This window comes from Vespa velutina, chromosome 5 (assembly GCF_912470025.1).
Source record: "Vespa velutina chromosome 5, iVesVel2.1, whole genome shotgun sequence".
In the NCBI taxonomy this organism is placed as follows: Eukaryota; Metazoa; Arthropoda; class Insecta; order Hymenoptera; family Vespidae; genus Vespa; species Vespa velutina.
In genome coordinates, this window is record NC_062192.1 from 8020567 (window position 1) to 8043410 (window position 22844).

At 30.4% G+C, this 22844-nt stretch overlaps 4 protein-coding genes across 5 annotated transcripts in view; 3 read left to right on the forward strand and 1 right to left on the reverse strand.

Annotated features, from left to right (window-relative positions):
- LOC124949281 (centrosomal protein of 290 kDa-like) overlaps positions 1-8965 on the forward strand; it is a 143797-nt gene extending 134832 nt beyond the window's left edge. The window contains exons 3-13 of the mRNA XM_047494089.1: positions 2476-2551; positions 5716-5944; positions 6090-6134; positions 6206-6310; positions 6446-6641; positions 6748-7097; positions 7469-7637; positions 7718-7792; positions 7959-8108; positions 8176-8340; positions 8471-8965. Of these exons, the coding sequence (XP_047350045.1) occupies positions 2476-2551; positions 5716-5944; positions 6090-6134; positions 6206-6310; positions 6446-6641; positions 6748-7097; positions 7469-7637; positions 7718-7792; positions 7959-8108; positions 8176-8340; positions 8471-8587 (1677 nt within the window). The 3' untranslated portion in view covers positions 8588-8965. The remainder of the gene's footprint in view (positions 1-2475; positions 2552-5715; positions 5945-6089; positions 6135-6205; positions 6311-6445; positions 6642-6747; positions 7098-7468; positions 7638-7717; positions 7793-7958; positions 8109-8175; positions 8341-8470) is intronic.
- On the reverse strand, positions 8918-13488 carry LOC124949283. Of its 2 annotated transcripts, XM_047494091.1 has the most exons (3): positions 13344-13488; positions 9721-10926; positions 8918-9636 (listed from the first exon to the last, which is right to left on the reverse strand). In XM_047494091.1, exons 2-3 carry the CDS (start codon positions 10914-10916, stop codon positions 9348-9350), a joined length of 1485 nt encoding a protein of 494 aa, XP_047350047.1. In that variant the 5' UTR covers positions 10917-10926; positions 13344-13488; the 3' UTR covers positions 8918-9347. The 2 variants fall into 2 exon arrangements, with proteins under 2 accessions (XP_047350047.1, XP_047350046.1); XM_047494090.1 differs by having other exon boundaries at positions 8918-10926.
- Positions 13489-14302: 814 nt separating this feature from the next.
- Positions 14303-16649, forward strand: LOC124949260 (G-patch domain and KOW motifs-containing protein). The gene is made up of 5 exons (XM_047494053.1): positions 14303-14640; positions 14770-15154; positions 15332-15435; positions 15530-15840; positions 16037-16649. The coding sequence occupies exons 1-5, from the start codon at positions 14501-14503 to the stop codon at positions 16537-16539; spliced, it is 1443 nt and encodes a 480-aa protein (XP_047350009.1). The 5' UTR covers positions 14303-14500; the 3' UTR covers positions 16540-16649.
- Positions 16650-16754: 105 nt separating this feature from the next.
- LOC124949261 (omega-amidase NIT2) lies at positions 16755-19196 on the forward strand. The gene is made up of 6 exons (XM_047494054.1): positions 16755-16937; positions 17051-17197; positions 17583-17767; positions 18150-18318; positions 18521-18754; positions 18932-19196. Exons 1-6 carry the CDS (start codon positions 16892-16894, stop codon positions 19018-19020), a joined length of 870 nt encoding a protein of 289 aa, XP_047350010.1. The 5' UTR covers positions 16755-16891; the 3' UTR covers positions 19021-19196.
- The last annotated feature ends 3648 nt before the right edge of the window (positions 19197-22844 follow it).

The following is a 22844-nucleotide window of genomic DNA, read 5'->3' on the forward strand; positions in this document are numbered from 1 at the left end:
TTTCTTTTCTTTCTCTCTTCAATCCTCTCTTCGTTCATCCTCGTTTTATTCTTCTTTGTCTTCGTCTTCCTCTTCGTCTTCTTCTTCTTCTTCTTCTTCTTCTTCTTCTCCTTCTTCTTCTTCTTCTTCTCCTTCTTCTTCTTCTTCTTCTGCTTACACCGGCACTACGGCCAACAACCTGCTCTGACGGCCGCGCGTAAAATTGGCCGGAACGCATTTTTCCATTAGGCCGGTACCCGAGCCACGTTACAAATTATAGGTGTACTCTTATTGGAGAGCCCCGATGAAACGAGGGAACCGATATGCGCTCGACGTTTTCCCCTTAACCTTCGAGTCGAACGACGACGGAGAGACGACGGAGTGATGACGTCTTCGTCGTTCGCCGGAGCAAAAACCAAGCCCGATTCCGTAAACACGCTTGCCCTTTTGAAACAGGTGCTCTTCCATTACCGTCTGAGTACTTTCTTCTTCTTCTTCTTCTTCTTCTTCTTCTTCTTCTTCTACTACTACTTCTTCTTTTTATTCTCCTTCTTAGTTTTCTTTTTTTCTTTTTTTGATTTCTTCATTTTCTTTTTTCTTTTGTATCTCTTTGAAAAAGAGGAAAAACGTATTACCAGTCCAGTAGGCAATACGAGGACAACGATAATAACGCATGTGAAAGAGGAAACTCAAAAAAGTGGAAGGAGTGTCTCCACACAAGCCATTACTACTAACACACATACTATGTATACACATAGATAAATAAATACATATATACATACCATACATACATACATACATGTACTAACGTACATACGTACGTACATATACATATATTTACTTCTAGTATATCTACTTCTTCACTGTATATCATGTAGGCACGCGGAAATCAGTATCTCTACGATCCCGTTCTCGAGTGTAGCCGAACTAATCGATGATCGCGACTTCTTCCATAGGCAACTATGGAAAACCGGCAAATGCGATTTTAATGTCGACATTTCGCTGGTCGTAGTAGCTAGTATCATACACCATCGGCCATAAATGAAATCCGTTCTCGTCCGTTCCCGTGTCGATCCTAACGACACGATTCCCGGGAGAGAATACATGATTTTTTAATACTTAAGAGTCAATTTAAAGAGTCTCCTCACATCTACACGAAGGGTAGTAAATAAGTAAGTAAGTAAGTAAGTAAGTAAGTAAGTAAGTAAGTAAGTAAGTAGAAAGAACGTATTAAAGGGATCGTAAGAAAATAAGAAATATCAGAGTTGGTTAGGTCGTTAGTAATACTTTGTTACTGGATTCGCTAACGATCACCACCCTTCTATCACCCGACCGTCTCCCCACCCTTCTATACCTACCCTTCTTTTCTCTTCTCTTCTCTTCTCTTCTCTTCTTCTTTACATCTACGAAAATCCCCCTTTTCTTTTACCGCTTATTATATTGCGCGACGAACATTTCCCCCTTTTTCCCTTCGTACTTACTACTACTACTACTATTACTTCCACGTCCTTTCCTAAGAATAAACTCACACCCTTATTTGAAGCTAAAAGGATTCGGCAATAAACAACGGTGAGTCTCAAAATTAGCCGTAGGGGTAGTCTCTCTCTCTCTCTCTCTCTCTCTCTCTCTCTCTCTCTCTCTCTCTCTCTTGCAATCTACGCGAAAACACAAATGCACAGCCCCCAAAGTCACACCGGCAAACGACGACCTTCCTTCTTTTCCTTTCCTGCCCACCCTTAGGCCTACCCCACCTCTACTTCCATCCTTACCCCTCATCCGCTTGGCTAAGCTGCTCGATGGATTAGCGATGTACCGACAAAAAAAAGAAGAAGAAAGAAAGAGAGAGAGAAAGAGAAAGAGAGAAAAAGAGAGACAATCTACCCTAGATGGTGTAAACCTTTTTAACGCACTGTCGTTTTAATTTTAATAACGGCTGACCGTAAATATCTTCACGAGGACGTTTATTCGTTCCTTGTATACGCCTGAGAAACTGAACTTTCGTGTTTACTCTCTTTCGTTAGCTGTATATATCGAGTAAGTGAGTAAGTAACTAACTAAATAAGTAAATAAGTACTTAGATCGAACTCACTCGTGAAAAGTTTGAAAAAAACTTCAATCGTGATTTCAACATTAATTATGATAAATAGGAACAACGAAAAAAGGAAAAAACAGACTTTGAATTTAATGTAATCTGATAAATAATAAATTAACTCTTAAATTAATAAACATTTATATTTTATATATATATATAAATATGTGTGTGTATGTGTGTGTGTGTATGTGTGTGTGTGTGTGTGAGTGAGTGGGTGGGTGTGTATCTTTTTTCGATTCGATCTAATCCAAGAAAATCATCGTCAATCGATTAACGAAAGAAAAAAAAGAAAAAAGAAAAGAGTCGAACAAAAAAATAAGTTCGTCGATGATAGTGGTACAGAAGAAACTTCTCAAATATCGAATATACAATATATACTCGAAAGAATTTCCTTCTCGTTTCAGGTTTCCAAGAACGCGGCAGTATTGGATAACAAAAAGGAGACTGCGAATGATGCCGGGGTAGAGAGGATCATTGCTGGTAAGTGTATCTAATTACCCGTGGCGTTTACGTCAACGTTTACAGTGATTTACAGCACGATTGTGGCGACGACCTTCGACAGAAAATAGAGAAAGAGAAAGAGAGAGAGAGAGAGAGAGGGAAAGAGAAAGAGAGGGAGAGAGAGAGGGAGAGAGAGAGAGTCACGAATTGTGGAGATGGAAGGATTGGAAAAGAGATGAGTGGAGATAGGTCAGGGTGAGGTGAGGGGATGTGGGAAGGGGATAAGAAAGAAGAGATGAACTAAACGGTTCACGGCTAAAAACTTGTAAAGGATTCGGTCATTTATCATGATGTTGCCAAGCCGCGGGGCACTACGGGGAAGGAAAAGAGGGAGGAATATAATCCACTGGACAGGCTAATCGCGGACTAACTATCCACATATTATCCAGAATAATTCCACGTTAGCGGGGTGGGCACTCGTAGTCGAGGGTTCACCAGCTGATCGTTCTGGCGTATCGAAAGGGGATATAACACCGGTATATAAACTATTGAGACAACGCTCTTATTCTCTTTTAAATGTAAACTTTTTTTCATTTTGAGATCTCAAGTATACTTGATTTGTTTTTTCAATTCCTTTCTTCTTTTTTATTATCATCCAGATATTTGATTTTGATTATACGAAACGAAATGTTAAGCTGACTTTGCAAAGTTATCTCATATAAATTCGTTTATAACGAGTTATTGCTAAGTTTTATCTGTACGTATCTAATAATAAATCTATTTATTTACTACAATTGTCAATTATACTTGGAAAAAAAAGAACATTCGTAAAGATTGATAATTTTCTTAATGATTTTTTCTTCTTTTCTTCCAACAACGAATAATATTCTTCGATATCTATGCTCATGCTCATAGGCATATTTGGTTGGTTGGTGATTGTAACGACGTCTGTAAAAAAAAAAAAAGAAAAAATAAAAACGGAACGGAAAAAAAGCATAAAAAAAAAAAACAGAGAAGGGCAAAGCGTGTAAAATCTTTTGGGTAGGAATCATATATGTAGGTAGGTATATGTAAAGCCATAGGAATTCGCGATAAAGCGGGAGAGTTAGATTTTCGGGCGAGCACAATGCAAATAACGGGCTTAACGTTAGAGAATTTTTATACGGACGCAGTCTGCATTACCCGTGCCCCGTAAATATACCCCGACATGTGGGTGCAATTTTGAAGCTTGTCACGCGTAAATAAAGTGAGCTCGACCGTGGAAATTAATTAGTGTACCAAAAGGGCAAAACGTAGAGAAAATTGGCAGCATCGGATCGCAGGTATAATTGGCGAACAAATTTAATTAGTTACTCTGTTCAACACGTAGCATTCGCAAAATATTACGTGAGTCCGTGCTAACAAGTATTAATTAATGCAAAATAATGAAACGCGAACGCTGTGTTATTCGATAACTCCGATTGTAGTCACGATTGATTCCGAGGAATAGGATTTAAAAAAAAAAATAAATAAATAAATAAAAATAAAAAAGAAAAAAAAAAGAAGAGAAAAAAGCTGATATTAAGTTACCGCGCGTAAAATACGCGTTATACATAACGAAATATCGATAGGCAACATCGGCTTCGTTAAATTCGTTGTCCGTATTATTCATTCCTATGACCTAATCGAAAACGAAATGGAAGAAAATTGGAAGATGATCAATTTTCTTTTACTTTTGTCACTCCCGATCACAAATTTTCTGATGATAAATTCTGTTAATCCATTGTAATCGAATTTTTTCACGTGTTTACAACAAAATAATATAACGTAAATGCCAGAGTATCGCGTATACCTGTTAGTATTGTACAGGATGGGCGAAAAGTTTATAGATAGATCAACAATTCCCAGGCTTGTGATTCGATAATCTGAAAAAAAGAAAAGATTAACCGAAAAAGAGTAATTTAGATTTTTAAAAATCATCAAAGAACTTTTGGCTCATTTTATACTGTATTAAGTATGGCTTATACATAAAAAAAAGGAACATAAACAAAAAAATATTAGAAATTTGAGATATAAAGTGTCCGAATATGTGATTTCGATGTTACACGGCGTTACATTTCATTACACGAGAGTTAAAACTTTATCTCCGTTGAAATAAGGTACAAAACGTTTTCTCCTTTTAAAAAAAAAAGGAAATAACAGAACAGACAGGCCAACGAAGGAGACATACGGAGAGGATCATCGTTGTTCGAACAACGTGTTAGAGGTACATATATAACGCCTTCAAATTACAGACTGGCCAAAGTCCATCCATCATAACTGGGTCCTCGGAACTGAACTTAGGGTCCCCGTGAACCGCCCCAAACGTTTAAGTCGTTAGCAATTTCCTGCGCACGGGACCATTTTCAGGCCCAAATTCCATATGGCCCGATAATATCCAATAATATCATCGACCTCCTCCACAACAGTTTTACCTTTCCCCCCTCGATCGAATCCACGAATTTATCGTTTCGCGATAAATTATCGAACCTCTTTACGTCGACACGACCGACGTTAATTAACGGCCAAATTCTTGCCTCCTTAACGATCCCTTTTAGTAATCGTTTTATAATTTTTTTCTTTCTATCTATTTCTTTCTCTCTCTCTCTCTTTCTCTTGTGTCTTGTCCAATAATAATTATATAATCTCCAATAATAATCTGATAATAATAGTAATAGTAATAATGATAATAATAATAATAATAATAATCTTTCCCTTTCTTCTTTTTCCAAAATTTTGATTGACGAATTTTGATTGACGAATATGAAAGAAGAAAATATTTATGTACTTTTATTTTCAAATTGAAATTACTTTTTTAACAAAAAAATATCTAACATTTTTATCGACTTGACATTTCATTTTTATCAAGTAACTGACTAGTCGATCCTGTAGATGGAGCTAGCTAACGATAACAATCCCGTGAAACTCATTGGATAAAATAGTGCACTGCAATCGTGCAAATTACGAAACATTAAAACAGATTTGATGGGATATAATATTTCTTCATAAATTTTTCTTTTTCCTTTTCTTTTTAACTTATTTAATAAAATAATTTGTATCAAGTGTTAGAAAAAAAAAATAATTTTGAAAAATAACACGAAAATCAATTCAATTAAATATAACTTTTAAATATTATTCTTTTTTTTTCCATACTCATTAATAAAATAATGTATAAAATTTATTAGTTCAAAAAAACAATATTGAAACAAGATCCAACTTCACACAAACTCGTAAATTTTGGAACGAAGAAGAAGAAAAACACGGATACACCGACGAAAATGATAATGCAAGTCCTTCTACTCCATTTTTATTATTTTATGATGAAAACAAAAAATGTACAAATATTGTTGAAGAACCAGCACCTCAATGGTTGATCGAAGAAGCCCTCAACAGAGGGAATGAGGTATGCAAAGAGTATGTAAAATGTTTGTACAAACTTTTTTCACGAAATATCCTACTTAATTCAACACATAAAAACTTATCATTCATTTAAATTTATTTAAATTCAAATATTATTACGCTTTTTACATTCTCATGACGAAACTTATCGATGACTTAGAAAGGAATGGCAGAAAAGCGTGAAATCGACCAATAAAGAAGTCGAGTAAGTTTTGATCCGAATATTGTGAAGATTGTGAATGAAATCATGTTTTTTATATGAAAATTATTTTTCAGTTACGAGAATATTATTTTCGATTTAAAAAACAAACTTAACGAGACTAAAGTCGAACTCGAAGAAGCTATAAGAAAGAAAAATTTCGTCAAAGAAAAATATAAAAGGTCTATCGCCTATATGTATTATATTATCTTGTTTTTTGTATATATATATATATATATATATATATATATATATATATATATTTTATTACCATATAGCATCTCTAAAATTAATATCAATTAATATATTTATTAAAGGATCGCAGAAAATTTACAAATGGAAGCTTGTAAAAAGAACGATGTGTTGCAAAAAAGGATCATACAAATCTGCACTTCGGTTTTGGAAAAATTAAGATCTTCCGCGTTGTTGAATAACAAAGGAAATGAATTTCAAAATAATAATCGTAGATCTTCGAGATATTTTGGAAAATTATCGAAACGATTGTATAAAAAGGTATATCGGTATTTGTATATATTCGTTTTAAAATAACACACTATCTGTACACACATATATCGCCATTAACGTATTACAATTAAAGAAACAATGTTTTTTTTTTTAGTTACGAATTGCAATCTCAACATCGAAAAAGTTAAAGAATGAATTATCGAAAACACGAAAGGAATTGAAAGATAAGTCGAATGATTATGAGTCAGTAAACAAATGTTTTACAATTTTAAAAAAAGAAATGGAAACTACCGAGTCGAATTTGAACGATCTAATAAACGAAAACGCATTTCTTCGTAAAAAATTCGAGGATATGAAAGAATGGATGGAATTGAAAATTGGTAAAGAGCAAAACGAAAAGATCAGTGTTACGCAAATGCGCGAGTTACCGAAATACAGAGAACTCGCTAATTTGAAGAAAAAGTCTGAAGAAGATTGCGCAACTATCAAGCAACTTCATAACAAGTGAGTTTAAACGGCTTTCCTTAAAAATTTCATGAATACTTTTTCCTTTTTTTTATATTATATTTTGTATAAATATCATTATAATTTAATAAGTATAATATTAATTAAAATTATTAATTGGAAATACAATAAAATGTTATTATATTTAATAATAATAATAATAATAATAATAATAATAATATACATAATAATATACATAATAATGTGTATATTATTACGATTAGAATCGAAAATTATTATAATTAAAAATAAAAAAAAATAAAAATCAATTGAAATTAACTATTTCCTAAACGTTATTATATTTTCAAAATATTATCATATATATGAAATAAAATAAAATAAAATAATTAAAGAAAATAATAATTATACAGATTATTACGATCGGAATCAGCAAACGCCAATAAAGGATTTTTACTGAACAGTTACAAAGGTCAAATATCGGACCTTGCCAAGGAAAAAGATCTATTTACGTCTAAGATCAAAGAATTGGAAAACGAATTGACTGCACTTAGAACCAGCAACGCACAACTCAAAGCCAAAGTATATAAATAATTCCTATTCGTGTGCACTATAACATAAATAAACGATATAACGTAAATAAATGATTTTCGACAACACAGATTTCTTTAATAAACGAGGAGAAGTTAAACCTTGCTTGCAAAATGGAAAAATCTGAAACGGATTTAAAAGAACAGGTAAGAAAAAATAATTAACGCTCTCCAAAATATTTTCTTTCAAATTGTTTATAAAAATGTACATCTATATACTTATGTATATACATATATATATATGTATATATACATATACTTATATAATTCGTAAATTGAAGGAACAAAAGATTTATTTGTTTATCGTTGACAGATCGAATCTCAGATAAATCGAAAGCACGAGGAATCGATGCAAAAAGAGATTAATGCCGTTAAAATGAAATGCGAGGACGCGATCAAAGTTTTGAAAGAGAAATTAATCACTTTCGAGAGTAAAAACATCGAATATTCAAAAGCTATCAAAGTGAAGTATTTCTAACGAATTATATTTATTTAATTTTCTTCGATCATCGATAATGTCTTGTCATTAGGAATTTTTGAAAAAAATTCACGATCATTGCGACGAACAAGTTAATGGAAAGACAAATTTCTATGAAAACGAAGCGAGCGAGAGAGAAGCGCACGAGACGGCTTGTAATATTTTAAACATGACACCCGAAGAATTGACAAACTTTATGAACGAAAAACCTAACCCGGTAATGAAACTTTAAATGAACAAAAAATTTATTCAAATTTATTTGATTAAAAAATTCGTCTTCTTTACAAACACACACACGCACGCATGCGCATCCTCACACACGTATGCACACACATGCACACACACAGGTAAACAACACTTGGCCAGCAGATTTGAACAAGATCACGTCGAAGAGAAGTTTCTCAAATGATTTGGCAAAATTTCTATTCAAAACAACGTTCGACAAAATTTATACATCGGCTTGAAAGAAAAAGAAAAGGAAAAGAAAAGCAAAATAAAATAATCATAGATAATCGTAAATAAATCAAATATAATAAACACTTTTGTTTCGATGCGAATAAAGAACTCGTGCTTTCGTGTAGACAAAAAAAAAGGAAAGAAAAAAGAAATGAAAGATATTAAAAATAATATTTCTCGCTAAAATTAATGCGAGTTATTCAACCATTCCCAATACCCACTACCTATCTACCAACAACCCATTAACCAATAAACCATTTTCCATTCCCAATTAACGCTACAAACCAATTATTTTTTTTTTCATTTGAAAGAAAAAAGAGAGAAAGAGAGAGAATGCGAACATGTTATTGTGAAATCTTTACTGTCCAAATTAATGAAGAGACATACATTAATATAAAAAACAAACAAATTTAGTTGACAAAGATTGGAAAAAGATTTCGAAATGAATGAAAGTATATAAATAATAAACGTACGAACAATGAAGATTCCACTGTACTAGCAAGTGAAAATTAATATTAAACGCATAATAAAATCTCTTTTACAGATAATAAAACATATAAATAAGAAATGAAGATTTTAATGAAAATTAATAATGATAATTCCCACTGTACTAGCAATTACACTTATTACTAAGATCTTTCGTCTAAGGGAAGATTATAAAAAAAAGGTCATCTCATTCTCTAATAAAATGCATTTCACGTTAAAAAAAAAAAAAAAAAAAAAAAGAAAAAAAAAGAAAAGAAAAAGGAAAGAAATAAAAAGAAAGTTTCAATTAGTATCCTTTCCAGTAGGTTCGCTGGTTGCAACAGGATCAGGTGCATTTTGAAGTCTTTCGAAGCCTATTGTCTCCCCGAAAATTTTTCTCCCATGAATCCTCTCGTCGTCCTTTACGCTAACTTCTGTACCAATTTGCACGGGCCAGGGTAGTTTATTACCATCGTCCCTATTTTGTATCTGATTGACGACGTTGTTATTCCTATCGTTACTCGCTTCATATCCAGAATCGTTTTCATTTAAATTCTCCTTGATTGAACCCTTTCTACGATCCTCGTCGTCCCTGTATCCAACGTAAGGACGATCGTAAAAGCTCGATCTCTTTGTGTAAGAATCATAACCATCGTAGAGATGTCGATAACGATACCTGGTGGGATCTACATTACCGGGAACACGTTCGAATGTACCACCACGTGTTACGGTTGTCCTGGTCAATCCACCATCGTATGCTGTACGAGGATAATTTCTAAGATCAACAGGCTTCCTTACGATCTCCGGCAAGGTAGCATAATAAATGATTCTCTTGGGTTTCGGTGCGGTCCTTGCTCTACCGTAAAGATCAATATCCTCGTCCCTGTAACGATCGTAATAATAAGAATGCTCGTTGTTTGGTACACGCATGTAATAATCCCTTTCCATTCTATAATTTCGTTCGGGATATGTTCGATAATATTCGGAATATGGACGACGTAATGGTGGGATATCGTAATCCCTCTCTCGTATCATGTTTCTATACCAAGGTAGATCAAGCTCGTCATATGTCTTAGAAAAAAATGTATCACGAGATTCACGATTGTCCGGATAACCACGACGATAGTGACTCGTTATGAAATCGGCTCGTGGACCGTGATAATTTCTTAAGCCGATCGATGATTCATCGGCATCATTGTTCTGATCCCTAAGGGGCTGTTCGAAATTTGATCTATGTCGAAATTCAACGGATAATGGCTGTTTCGACCATGTTTCCGGAGAAGCCAATCGTGCCTCCCGAAGCGTTAACATACTACCAATTTTTTCCATATTGGTATCATTATCTGCTTCACGGCGTACACGATGGTAAATATCTTTCGATTTATCGATTTTCTTATCAGCTTTCAATGATTGCTCCCAAACGTCGATTGGGAATACTCTCATGGAAACTTTCGTTTTGAAAATTTTTTGCGGATACGTCGAACTGTCGTTCGTCTTTCCATCGATCGATAAATCCTTCTTAATATTATCATTTATATTCTTTCTCTGATCATTTTGATACGATGACATATCTCTCGAATCACGTTCGATAGTTTCTTGATCAGACAAAGAATTCGGCTCGATGTTATCAATCTTCTCGATTATTTGATTATTAGGAAGATTTCGTAAATCGTTTAAAGGTACCAAACGACCTACACCGCTGACAGTGCGTACTTCGAAAGCAGATGAATCCAACCGAGGCCAAGATGGATGTTCTAAGAAATAATCAGTCTTTGAGTAAGGCGATATACGCCATGCTTGGCCAACACCGATCGCCTCGATCGATACGAGATGTAACATTAAAAGGTTTATACATGATTGCAGAGCGCTCATCTTGATTTACCTAAAAATAAATAAGAGAAATGAGTCAATGGATAAAATAGAAAATTAATTTTATATATTTCTCCTTGATTATTTTATTATTCTTATGTAGAGAAACGCCTCTTGTCAGAATTTACAAGATAAACGATAGATCGAAAAACAAAAATAAAACAAAAAAGAAAAAAAAAAAGATCAAATTGGACAGAGTATGGAACGTTAATTTTTGTAATAAATTTTATGTAACAATAATGAGCTATACGTCAGTTTCACTCTTTTGTTCAACCCGGAACAAATGTCATGTACCTTCCTCTGGTCATTTGCATGCCAATAAAAATAAAATATAACGTGCGTGCTCGAACTAATTACAATGAATTCGTAACTAATTACAATGAGCAATAAAAACGAGTATTTGTAGATCATCGGATCGTACCTCGTTACATTTTTGTAATGTATTTCATTACATATCAATTCGTTTAAAAATACTATTGCCATATAATTAATATTTAATTAAAGATTATTTACTCGACAATAAATTAAACAAATTTCATCGATACGTAACAACGTAAAATTTGTCTATAAAATCTTGATGAACATTGAATGTCATTGATCGACAGTGATAAAAAAAAAATAAGAAAATACAATCGACGATGATATAGATAAAAACAAAAAAAAAATAAAAAAGTCGTCTGAAAATGTCGTACCAGAACGAAATGAAATCGACAAACGTATATACACATTTAACATGAGTTCCGTCCGGTCTCTCGACGCGCTCGGATGAGATCGTTCTCAGGATCCGTAGAACCGCTGCTGCCCAACAACTCGCTTCGACTCCCGATTCTCCATAACAAATATAATTTCCCACTCGTTTCCGCAGCATTATACACCGAGTTCCGGCCGGATCTACGATTCGCTCGATTGTTCGATTGTTCGTGCTACCCGCACGCATCTACGAACGACCACCATCGGATACTTGATCCGATTTCTCAATCCAAAAATCTCCCAAACTAAAGACACATGTATAAATCCCATGAACAAAACGATGTTTTTACTTAAATTTGATTTTTTTTAAGACATTAATTTTTTTTAATAAAAGGTAATAATAAAAGGTATTAAATGAAAAAAAAAAAAAAAAATAAAGAAAAAAATAAAGAAACCATCTTTTAAAAAAATTATGAAATAATTCTTCTGAAGGATACTCGATGAATATTAAAAAAAAAAAAAATTAAATTACAATGAATTACGACAAACCGATCTCTCAAGAAAATATCATACGGACAAATAGATTTTACTTTAAATTCGTTCGTTTAAAATACTTTTAAAAAGATTTTCAAACATAATTGTCATTTTCTTATAAAAAGATAAAAAGAAATTAATTTATCCTTTTAAAAAAATTCTATAACAATTCACATTTGAAACAACATCATCAATGAGAATTCTGATAATAAAATTCAATTAAAATAAATACGAATTAATATTTTATTACTAAAGACTTCTAAAACGATTTGTTTCTTTTAATGGATGGTCGGCGATTCTTAATAAGCAATAAATTTCAACAGACTTTAAATTCGATAGTAGCAGGTGCAACTTTAAAAAAAAAAAGAGAAAATAATAGTAATAAATAAATAATAATAATAATAATAAAGAAAACTGCTTGTGTTTGTGTCAAAGGCAGGACGAAACGACAGGGCAAAAGACACATAGCGGAACAAATCTTCGTCGAGTTTGTACCAGTGTAACCACCGGCAACAAGGTTACGCCTGCAAAATTTACAGTTATGTCGGCCCACGAGACCGTTTCATTCCGCGTTTACTGTTCCTAATTATCGCGACGATAACGAGGAACATCAGTTCAAGCGCGAGAAATGTCATGAAGTAATAAAAGTGCACACGTTTATGCATCTCACTAGATTTAACGAGACATTCAAATCTATTTCTATGTATTTAAATGTATAAAAATTTAATAATAATAAGCCTAACTTTTAAAATTAAGTACCGTTGAAAATTAAAAAAAAAAGAAAAATATATATATATATGTAAAAATATAACAAATAAAAAGAGAATATTTTTTATAAACATAACATAACTTTTTCTTTTTATTTTAACTACATTATTGATATATATATATATATTTAGTTATTTATTTATTTAATAATACATAAAATTTATGTGCGATTCACTTCTCAGTACCAATTTGATGTTTTTTTTTTTTTATTAGTTTAGAAATTTTAATTTAAAATAATAAAAAAAATAATTTCACGAAAATAAAACTAAATCACTAAATTAAATTTATTAAAAATATTCAATGTGAAAAAATATAATATATATTAAATATATACGTATATTAAAATTATATATATTAAATAAATATATATAATCATATACATATATATACATATATGTATATATTAAAATTTAATTTATACGTAATGAAATCGCTTACCTCGCTCTGTTTTCCGTTACCTCGGTCGTATCACAATGTCGTTGACTGTTCGAAGTAACTACGATCACTACGTTCTCTGTACGGTACGGCTTCCCGATTTACCCCCAACTTCGTATCTGCATACCGTTCGTTCAGTTGTCATGGCTGAAACTCTACCAAACCGTCCCCTTTCCCTCCCCCCACCATATACTCCCACTTTTTTCCTCTTTAAACAAAGCCTTAAAACTCGAGCTTTGATATTCTTTATGGTATGAAAAGAAAAACAAATAAATCTCAATGAGGATTTATGTTCTTAAAATATGTGTTCTTAAAAAACCCACAATTCATATTCTTAAAATATGTCGAGTAAAATATTCGAGAATTATAGTAGACAATATGAAAAGAAAAATTATTTGTTTGTTTTTTTTTTTTTTTTCAAATAATAATTTCCGAATTTATTTCATTTAATTATATTATGTATATATAATATATATTTTTAGTAAACAGAATATATATATATATATATATATATATATATATTCTATATATATTATATATATATAATAGAATATATACATATATACATATTTCTATTGATTTTATAATATAATTTCATAGAAATTTTATTATAGGATATTATTTAATCATTCATAAAAATTTCGATCGATGAAAGTTTAAATATTGTATAGAAAAAATTTCGATATAATTTTTATAGATCTTACAACATAAAAAAAATGTATTTGTTATAAGATGTTATTTTGTCATATAAAAACTTCAAAATTTAAATATCGCGCGAAAATAATCTCGTTAATCTCGATATTTCTATCGATTATATAAGCATCGACTGTTCGAGTTTGTTACTACCATCGATGTACTTCGCCAGTTATGCTTTTATTACTAGATCCCTTTCAATCATACCAACCAATGTTTCTAGGGAAAATGTTACTACGTAGATCATTTCATTCAAATTTTCGCTGTATAGACCTTAATATGTCTCACGTCTAAAATCGATCGTTCGTAGATTGTACAAACATTGTGGAATAATCATTTTTAATAATCTAGAAAATCACTAAAAGTTTAATGTAAATATATCAATCGATTAATGAAATACGTATAATATTATTAAAAATTGTGAAGAAATAATATTTTTACGTGTTACTATATTATACAATTTAAAAATGACAGAAGAAGGAAAAAAAATTTCGTTCGGTTTTGCAAAAACTATTAAAAAACCTGTATTAAAAAATACACTTTCTCAGGAACAAAAAAAAGTTGACTATATTGAATGTCTTGATGACAAAGGCATTAAAGTAATTGGGTAAGTAATAATAATAATATATTAATAAAACTAAGAAAAATGTAATTATCTCTAACCTTATTATTAAATATTAGATAGTAAACATTATATATGAGAACAAGATGTTTAAGATTTGATTTTATTCTATAGAGAAGAGGAAAAGAAAGATGAACCTCTGGTCATTCCTTTGTTGGGCTCTGAAACGTGGCACGATAGAATTATCAATAAAATTGATGCTGATATTTTTGAGCCCAAACCAGTGCCAAATGAAGAAAAAGTGAAAGTAAAAAATGATATTAAACAAGAGCCAAGTAACAAAATAGCTAATGGAAATGCAACACCAATTCATATAGATATTTCTTCTACGAATATTAAAACAGAACCAGTAGATACAACTACTACAGAAACAACATTGGAAGAACAGGCAGCTAAAGAAATTATAGAAGATTTAAGATCTACAGGAAAAAAGGAAGAATCTGAAGTGTTAACTTTATCTATAACGGAAGAAGAAAAAGCTTTGAGAGGACAAGAAGAAGTAAGTTGAATTCTATCGATTATATTTTATAATTATTTTATGATTAATATAATTATTTATTTTAATAAATAATATTCATAAACCTTTATTAATTATTAATATATAAATTTTTATAATATTATAATTATTTATATCTTATGAAATTCTTTTTAAACCATATTACTCTAATTTTTACAGTCTACTTTAGAAGATTATGAACGAATTCCAATAGATGCGTTTGGTCTTGCTATGTTGCGTGGAATGGGATGGCAACCAGGACGAGGAATTGGAAAAAATGAAAAGTATGAACTTTTTCTAATATACAAATATTATATATAAATATTAATATTATATATTTGTAAAAAAAATATTATTTTCTTATATTATATTTTATAGAGTAGTCTCGACTGTTATACCTGAATTACGTCCAAAAGGAATGGGCCTTGGAGCAGACAAAGTAACATTACAAAAACAAGCAACTAACTCTAAAGATAAACAAGAAGAAGAAATAAAAATTAAAAAGGGTACATATGTGAAGATCATAAGCGGCAAATATGTTAATACTTATGGTCAAATAGAAGGATTAGATGATGATGCAGGAAGATTAATAATAAAAATGGCTTTGGGAGGAAATGCTATTTCTTTAAACGAATTTATAGTTCAACCTGTTACAAAAGACGAATATATTAAAAAATCTAAAGTTTTAAGTTAGTATATGAATTACATTTCCTATCTAGGGATCTTTAAAAGGTTCATGTACTTATATATCTACGTTAAAGATAATTGATAATGTATTTTACAATAAGTTATTGTCAAAATACTTTTTAAGGGTCTCTATATTATCGCAATACCTTAATAGGTGTTGAAAGTTTAGTGTTTAGTATTTTATGACACTGATTTCAGATGTAGCAAAGTACGAGGAATATAAAAACAAAGAAGCAACTGAATTAGAAAAATCTCCATCTTCTGAACGAAGCAAAAGTAATCAAAATAGCGAAAAGGAGCAATATGAAATGGATGAAAAAGGTAATACTGAAAGACACAGTAAAAGAAAAAAGAAAAAAGATGATAATAAAAAGAAAACGAAAAAGCACAAAAGACAGTCGTCCGACAGTGATAGTAGTATTGAAAGAAAAAACAGAAAAAGAAGAAGTTCTAGTAGTAGTAGTAGTAGCAGGCATAAGCTAAAAAAATCTAAGAAAACTAAAAAACACAAAAAGTACGATAGTTCGCCAGAACAATCAAGTAAAAAGCGAAAGAAGAAAGATAAGGAACGTGAAAAAGCAAAAGACAAATATATTCGTAATTGTGAAACATTAGATAGAAGGAAACGTAAAGAAAAAAGATCACGATCTAGATCGCCAAAGAGAAGATCCAGATCGAGATCCAGATCAACTAGAAGATGATGTACATTTGTTAAAATTGCATTAATATTCCTCATTTAACCGCAAACTTCTATTGTATTATTTCATTTATATATAATTTTTTTCTCTTAATAAAACTTATTTTTACATAATCTTTGAAAACATTATTTATGTAACTATAACATAATTAATAGAACTATGTACTATGTACTATGTACTATGTAGATAATTCCATCAATTACCTTGTCCGATATCTACGTAATTTATACGATAATACTTCAATTGTATACGTGATATGTATTTTTAATTGATATTAATTTTACGTCATCATGTACGTTATCTTTCGAAGTATTATATATGTTGGCGCTGTATGCACGACTAACCTACAAATAATATGCTACATATGAGCATACTCAAACAGTACTTCAGGACTATGTCAAGTACGTAAAATAAACAAACTATATATTCCGATCGATCAGTATAAGAAATAATACTTTTCTAACCGTAATAAATAATAATAAATTAAAACTGAAATATTTTATTTTATTTGCAGCAATCCGTTTGGCGTTAGTGCAGCTTGCTGTCAGTGATGATAAATTAAGGAACATAACACGAGCGATAGATTATATCGAACGTGCTAAAGAAAATCAATCGAACATCGTTGTTTTACCAGAATGTTTCAATTCTTCTTATGGAACATGTAAATGTTATAAATTATATTTTTCACATTTTACTTACGATATAAGCAAACTTCGTTTCGTTGAACGGTAACATATCCGTCTCGCGCATGTTTTGTATATTCGATTACCTTTTCAAAATATTCATTATCTTTTCAAATGTAAATTATCAAAGTATTCTTCGGAAAAAAAAGACGATCATCATAATTTATATTACGTGAAAACTTATAGGCTTCCGAAATTCAAATCAACCAATCAAACGCTTCGTATTAAAAAATGCAATAAACTTTGTACGCACATTATATTTAAAAAATATTCCTTTTATAAACACTTACGCATATGTTATATTACTAATATTAATACATAAATTTGTTTATAATACAAATTTATATGCATATACAAATATAGCTCATTTCCAAAAAAATGCAGAAGAAATTCCGGAAGGTCAAACGAGCATTGCATTGTCCGATGCAGCCAAAAAAAATAATATTTACGTGATTGGTGGCACAATTCCAGAAAGAGAGGGTGATAAATTGTATAATACATGTACGATTTGGGCACCAGACGGGAAAATGATAGGCAAATATAGAAAGGTAATAATTTATGATTCCTAAATCTCAATTTAAAAAATCTAAACAAAAAAACATTTGACAAAATATCTTTTATTTCTCTCGCATAACTGAGACAAAAATTCTCGCTTAGAAAACAATATATATATATATATACGAGCATTGCATTGTCCGATGCAGTCAAAAAAATAATATTTACGTGATTGGTGGTACAATTCCAGAAAGAGAGAATGATAAATTGTATAATACATGTACGATTTGGGCACCAAACGATATATATATATATATATATATATATATATATATATATGCATGCAACATGAATATATCACATTGAAATTTTATTAAAAAAAAAACTTTACTTTTTTTACCACTCGATGAATAAAGTAAACTTCTTTATCGACAGATGCATCTCTTCGATATCGATATCAAAGGAAAAATAACATTCCGCGAAAGTGATTCGTTAAGTCCTGGAAATTCTCTATTGACCTTTGAAATAATGGGCTGCAAAATTGGTATTGGCATTTGCTATGATATTCGTTTCGAAGAAATGGCGAGACTCTATAGAAATCAGGGTCAGTGAATCTTGAAAACTCTCGAAATAAAATTATCTTTAGATTTTTACGATTTATAAATTATCGAGTTTGTCCATTTTATGGACAATGACGACCCTTATAATCTTATCAATCTATTTTCTTTTTTATTTTAATTTATTTTATTTTAATAACTTTTTTCTATTTCTCTTTCTTTTTTTTCCTTTTCTTTCCTCGTCAATAGGTTGTAAAATGTTGATATATCCAGCTGCATTCAATATGACCACCGGTCCACTGCATTGGTCACTTCTGCAGCGTTCCAGAGCAAATGACAATCAATTATACGTCGCCTGCGTATCGCCAGCTCGTGGTTCTCCTCCCGGTTATATAGCATGGGGACATACACAGCTAACTAATCCTTGGGGGGAAATTCTTCATGAATTAGATTCCACGGAGGACATGATCATCTGTGATATAGGTAATAGTGAACCTACTTATCATTGAAGGAACGCACAAAGTTCCATTTGCATACCATTACGAATTCCTTCGTTCTCTCATCTCCTCTCTCTCTCTCTCTCTCTCTCTCTCTCTTTCTCTCTATATATATATATCCAATTATATAGAATCTAATTATTTCCAATTCATTATTTCATAGATCTCAAAATCGTGGACGAGGTGAGAGCTCAAATTCCAACTTTTCATCAACGACGTACGGATTTATACGACACAATCTGGATGAAATAATAATATTTTTGAATAAATAATACTATTCTTCCCGCATTAAAAATTCTCAACACTGTTGCATATTAGCATAGATTAATATACGTATATGAATAATATATAAATATTTTATAAAAGATTATGGATAAATATAATTTGGAATTTTCTAATAATAAATTATAAAATTTCATAAATCCTAATTCCTTTATCGTGTAAACTGTAAGATAATAGCGAGATTACGTTAATGTGATTTAAACATTTTCGGGTGAAATCGAACACATTCAATAGTTATAGTTCTTCAAACAAGTTTAATATCATTTTAATAATTTATTGAAATCTCTTTAATGTGGATTTAGAATGATTATTCATACATAAAAGGCCCCTTGATGATTAAACGACATAATTACAATGAAAAGTAATTACTTATTATTATAGCAAGATCATTATTATTATTATTATCATTATATTATCATTATCATTATTATCATTATTATTATTATTATTATTATTATTATTATTATTATTATTATTATTATTATTATTATTATTATTATTATTATTATTATTTTTATTTTCCAGATATTTCCTAAATATGTATTTACATTGAAATAGATTATTACTTCTTTTCTTTTTTTTTTCCATGTCAGTAAATGTTTTAGGCTTTAAACTGGTAAGCTTAGAGAAATTGGTCGATTAATATTAAATACAATGGCTTCTCGTTTGTCAGAGAGAGCAAAATATCAGAACGTTTTTCTTTTTTATCGCAAAAAGCACACCGTCCTCAATATTACATACGTTTTCTTATCCGCTAATAAAGTCATACATATACACGATTTCTCTTATATGTATTTCTTAAGATCATTGTAAATAATAATAATAATCGCGCGACATATCTTTCTCGATAAACGACCTACCATTATATCTTTTATCGATTTAAGAATAATATCGATAAAATACATAATGTACAACGTGTATCTCTCGATTATGATTATTAATAATTAATAATTAATAATTAATAATTAATAATTAATAATTAATAATTAATTTCGTAGAGATAAAACAGAAATGATATATCTACAGAGATTTCTTTATCCACAATATCAGTTCACTCGCATGAATCCGATCAGCGACATATTTATTTACAATTAAAATCAATTATTAATCGCAACTTTTGCTTTACAATTCAATTCAGATAAATAAATTATCGACTAATAACATATATGAATGTATGCATATACCTATACGATAAAATGGGAATATGAATAGGAATGGAAGAGGAGCTAATAATAACGAAGATCTTTCTTTTACAAATCGGACGAATTTTTTTCGCTATTATCGCAGTACAATACATACATACATACATACATACGTACATACATACATACATACATACATACATACATACATACATACATACATACATACATACATACATACATACATACACACACACAATACAACACACACACATACATACATACATACATACATACACACACACAATACAACACACACACATACATACATACATACATACATACATATACATACACATATATATATAGTAACATGGTCACATCGTTTCGAAAAGATTTTTCGTTGATATCGCGAAATATCATGTATTTCTTTTTTTTATATTTGGTTTTTTTTTATTTTTTTTTTTTTTTCTTTATATTTTTCATTTCTTTCCCTGAAAAAATTGGTCACGTGGGACGACGTAGTTATGTCCAAATTTCGCACGTAACTGCACGCAATTTATTTCACGAGAAGAATAAAGTGGAGAAGTTGAAGAAGTTGAAGAAGAAGAAGTCGAAGAAGAAGAAGAAGAAGAAGAAGAAGATGAAAAAACGATATTAATATATATATATATATATATAAAGATGATTTTTTTATATTGTCCATACACGCATGCGCGATTTAATTAAGCTCTGAGAGAATAATTTCGATTGTGTCGATATAACAAACGATATTATATAAATACCCTGTAGCGATGAACGGAGCACCACAATGAGAAAAAAACAATTCCATCGATCGCAATTTATATTCAGTGGCCGTTTTACATCCCTTCTCGAGACCACAAGTGGTACAGCTAACACACTTCCAAAGGATAATTAGGCCATTAAATGTAGCCGTTAAATAATAAACATACGCGTTTATATCGTGTATCTGTTGTACCTTCGATTATTATCTGTTTCAACACTTTGCAGTAATGAAGCTTGAATTATCATACCCTCCTTATTTGAAATTTATAATTTAATTTTTTCTTTTTGATTTATACATTTGATTTATATATTTTATTTGATATTTAATAGTTGTCTGTTCCTCTCTTCGATAAAAAAAAAAATATAAATAAAAGAAAAAACCAATGGCTTTAATAAATATATCACATTATAATTAATCGTAAAATAAATGAACAAATTAACACGATTTAAAACAATTGAATAAAACACAGATAACCATTCTTTGTTATTTTTTTTTTTTTAATTAATTTTTTAATTTATATAGAGGCTATAATTACTGCAAAATTAAATAAAATAAAGTATCTCATGATTTTTTTCAGAAAGATAATCTGAAAAAATAACCGAATTTATCAAATCGATCCAATCGAATAAAATTGTGTTCGATATTCAAATCTCAAGCAGCATCCTTTTTTTAATACATGTTAAAATTTGATCGTTCATTTTGTCGTCGAATTTCAACAAAATTTTATCACCCGTTGATATCTCTCTCTCTCTCTCTCTCTCTCTCTCTCTCTCTCTCTCTCTCTCTCTCCCTTTTTCTTTCTCTCTCTTTCTCTCTCTCTCTCTCTCTTTCTCTTTCTCTCTTTTTTTTTCTCTCTCTTTTTTCTCTCTTTTTGTTGAAAATAATCATCGAGATTTCTCATTTGAATAACGCATTAAATTGACGAATCCAATTACTCATATCATGGTCTTCGTGAAATTTTTTCCGACCTCGAAAAAAAAACTCGATAAAATTTGTTTTCTTCCTTTTCTGCACATCATACTTTGATTGCTCAGCATATTACGACACAATTTTTGATTTTTCATAGGAATTTGACTCGATAAACGAAGAAATTTCGATCGCACAAAGATGGTTTTAAATAAATGGCACTCGAGACATACATACATACATACGTGTTCGCGTAGGCGTAAAACCAGTCGAATTTTCTTAAAAAGCGAGAGTAGAATCGTAAAATGCTTTGATCGTGTTCAATAGCGTGTGACGGAACATATGTACGAGATATATAAAAGTGACATATCGTGATCATTTCAGACATAAATTCAACATAAAATTTTTTAATTCACTTGATCTAGAAAATTAATATGAATTTTCATTATTATCTCCTTAAGATTAATTTGATTTATTTTAAAACCGTAAAAGATCAAAATTTGATTAAATTTTATACGGAATATTACAATTTCATATAACCCGCACATATAAATTACATCACACGTTAACTCGATGATCCTTGCAAAAGTACAAGCATGCATAACATTCAAGAGATTATATATTATATAGTATTACATATAAAAACAATTTGTTTATTTTGTTTCTTTTTTCTTCTTTTTTTTTTTAAGTGTCGTCTAATTAAATACCTTTAATAAGAGGAAGGTCGGTCAAGAGTAAAGATTAATATACGCATGTATATAATATACAACGATTAAACAAATTAAAAAAAAAATATCTATGTCATTAAGAAATAAAGATAAATGGAGGGGGAAAAATTAAATTTTATAATATCTTAGAAATTTACTTGGTCCTGAAAGCTATTCAACTTATACGGTGTAAATATTAATTTGAACACGACCTCATTGTTAATTCATGTTACCATGTTATTTGTTAGATCG

Coding starts and splice junctions, on each gene's coding strand:
- LOC124949283 (XM_047494090.1), bottom strand. CDS start 10,916: ATGAGCGCTCTGCAATCATGTATAAACCTTTTAATGTTACATCTCGTA.
- LOC124949261 (XM_047494054.1), top strand. CDS start 16,892: ATGCTACATATGAGCATACTCAAACAGTACTTCAGGACTATGTCAA. Junction 18,319..18,520: donor GAGACTCTATAGAAATCAGG/GTCAGTGAATCT, acceptor CCTCGTCAATAG/GTTGTAAAATGTTGATATAT. Junction 18,755..18,931: donor CATGATCATCTGTGATATAG/GTAATAGTGAAC, acceptor ATTATTTCATAG/ATCTCAAAATCGTGGACGAG.
- LOC124949260 (XM_047494053.1), top strand. CDS start 14,501: ATGACAGAAGAAGGAAAAAAAATTTCGTTCGGTTTTGCAAAAACTATT. Junction 14,641..14,769: donor AAAGGCATTAAAGTAATTGG/GTAAGTAATAAT, acceptor TTTATTCTATAG/AGAAGAGGAAAAGAAAGATG. Junction 15,841..16,036: donor TAAAAAATCTAAAGTTTTAA/GTTAGTATATGA, acceptor CACTGATTTCAG/ATGTAGCAAAGTACGAGGAA.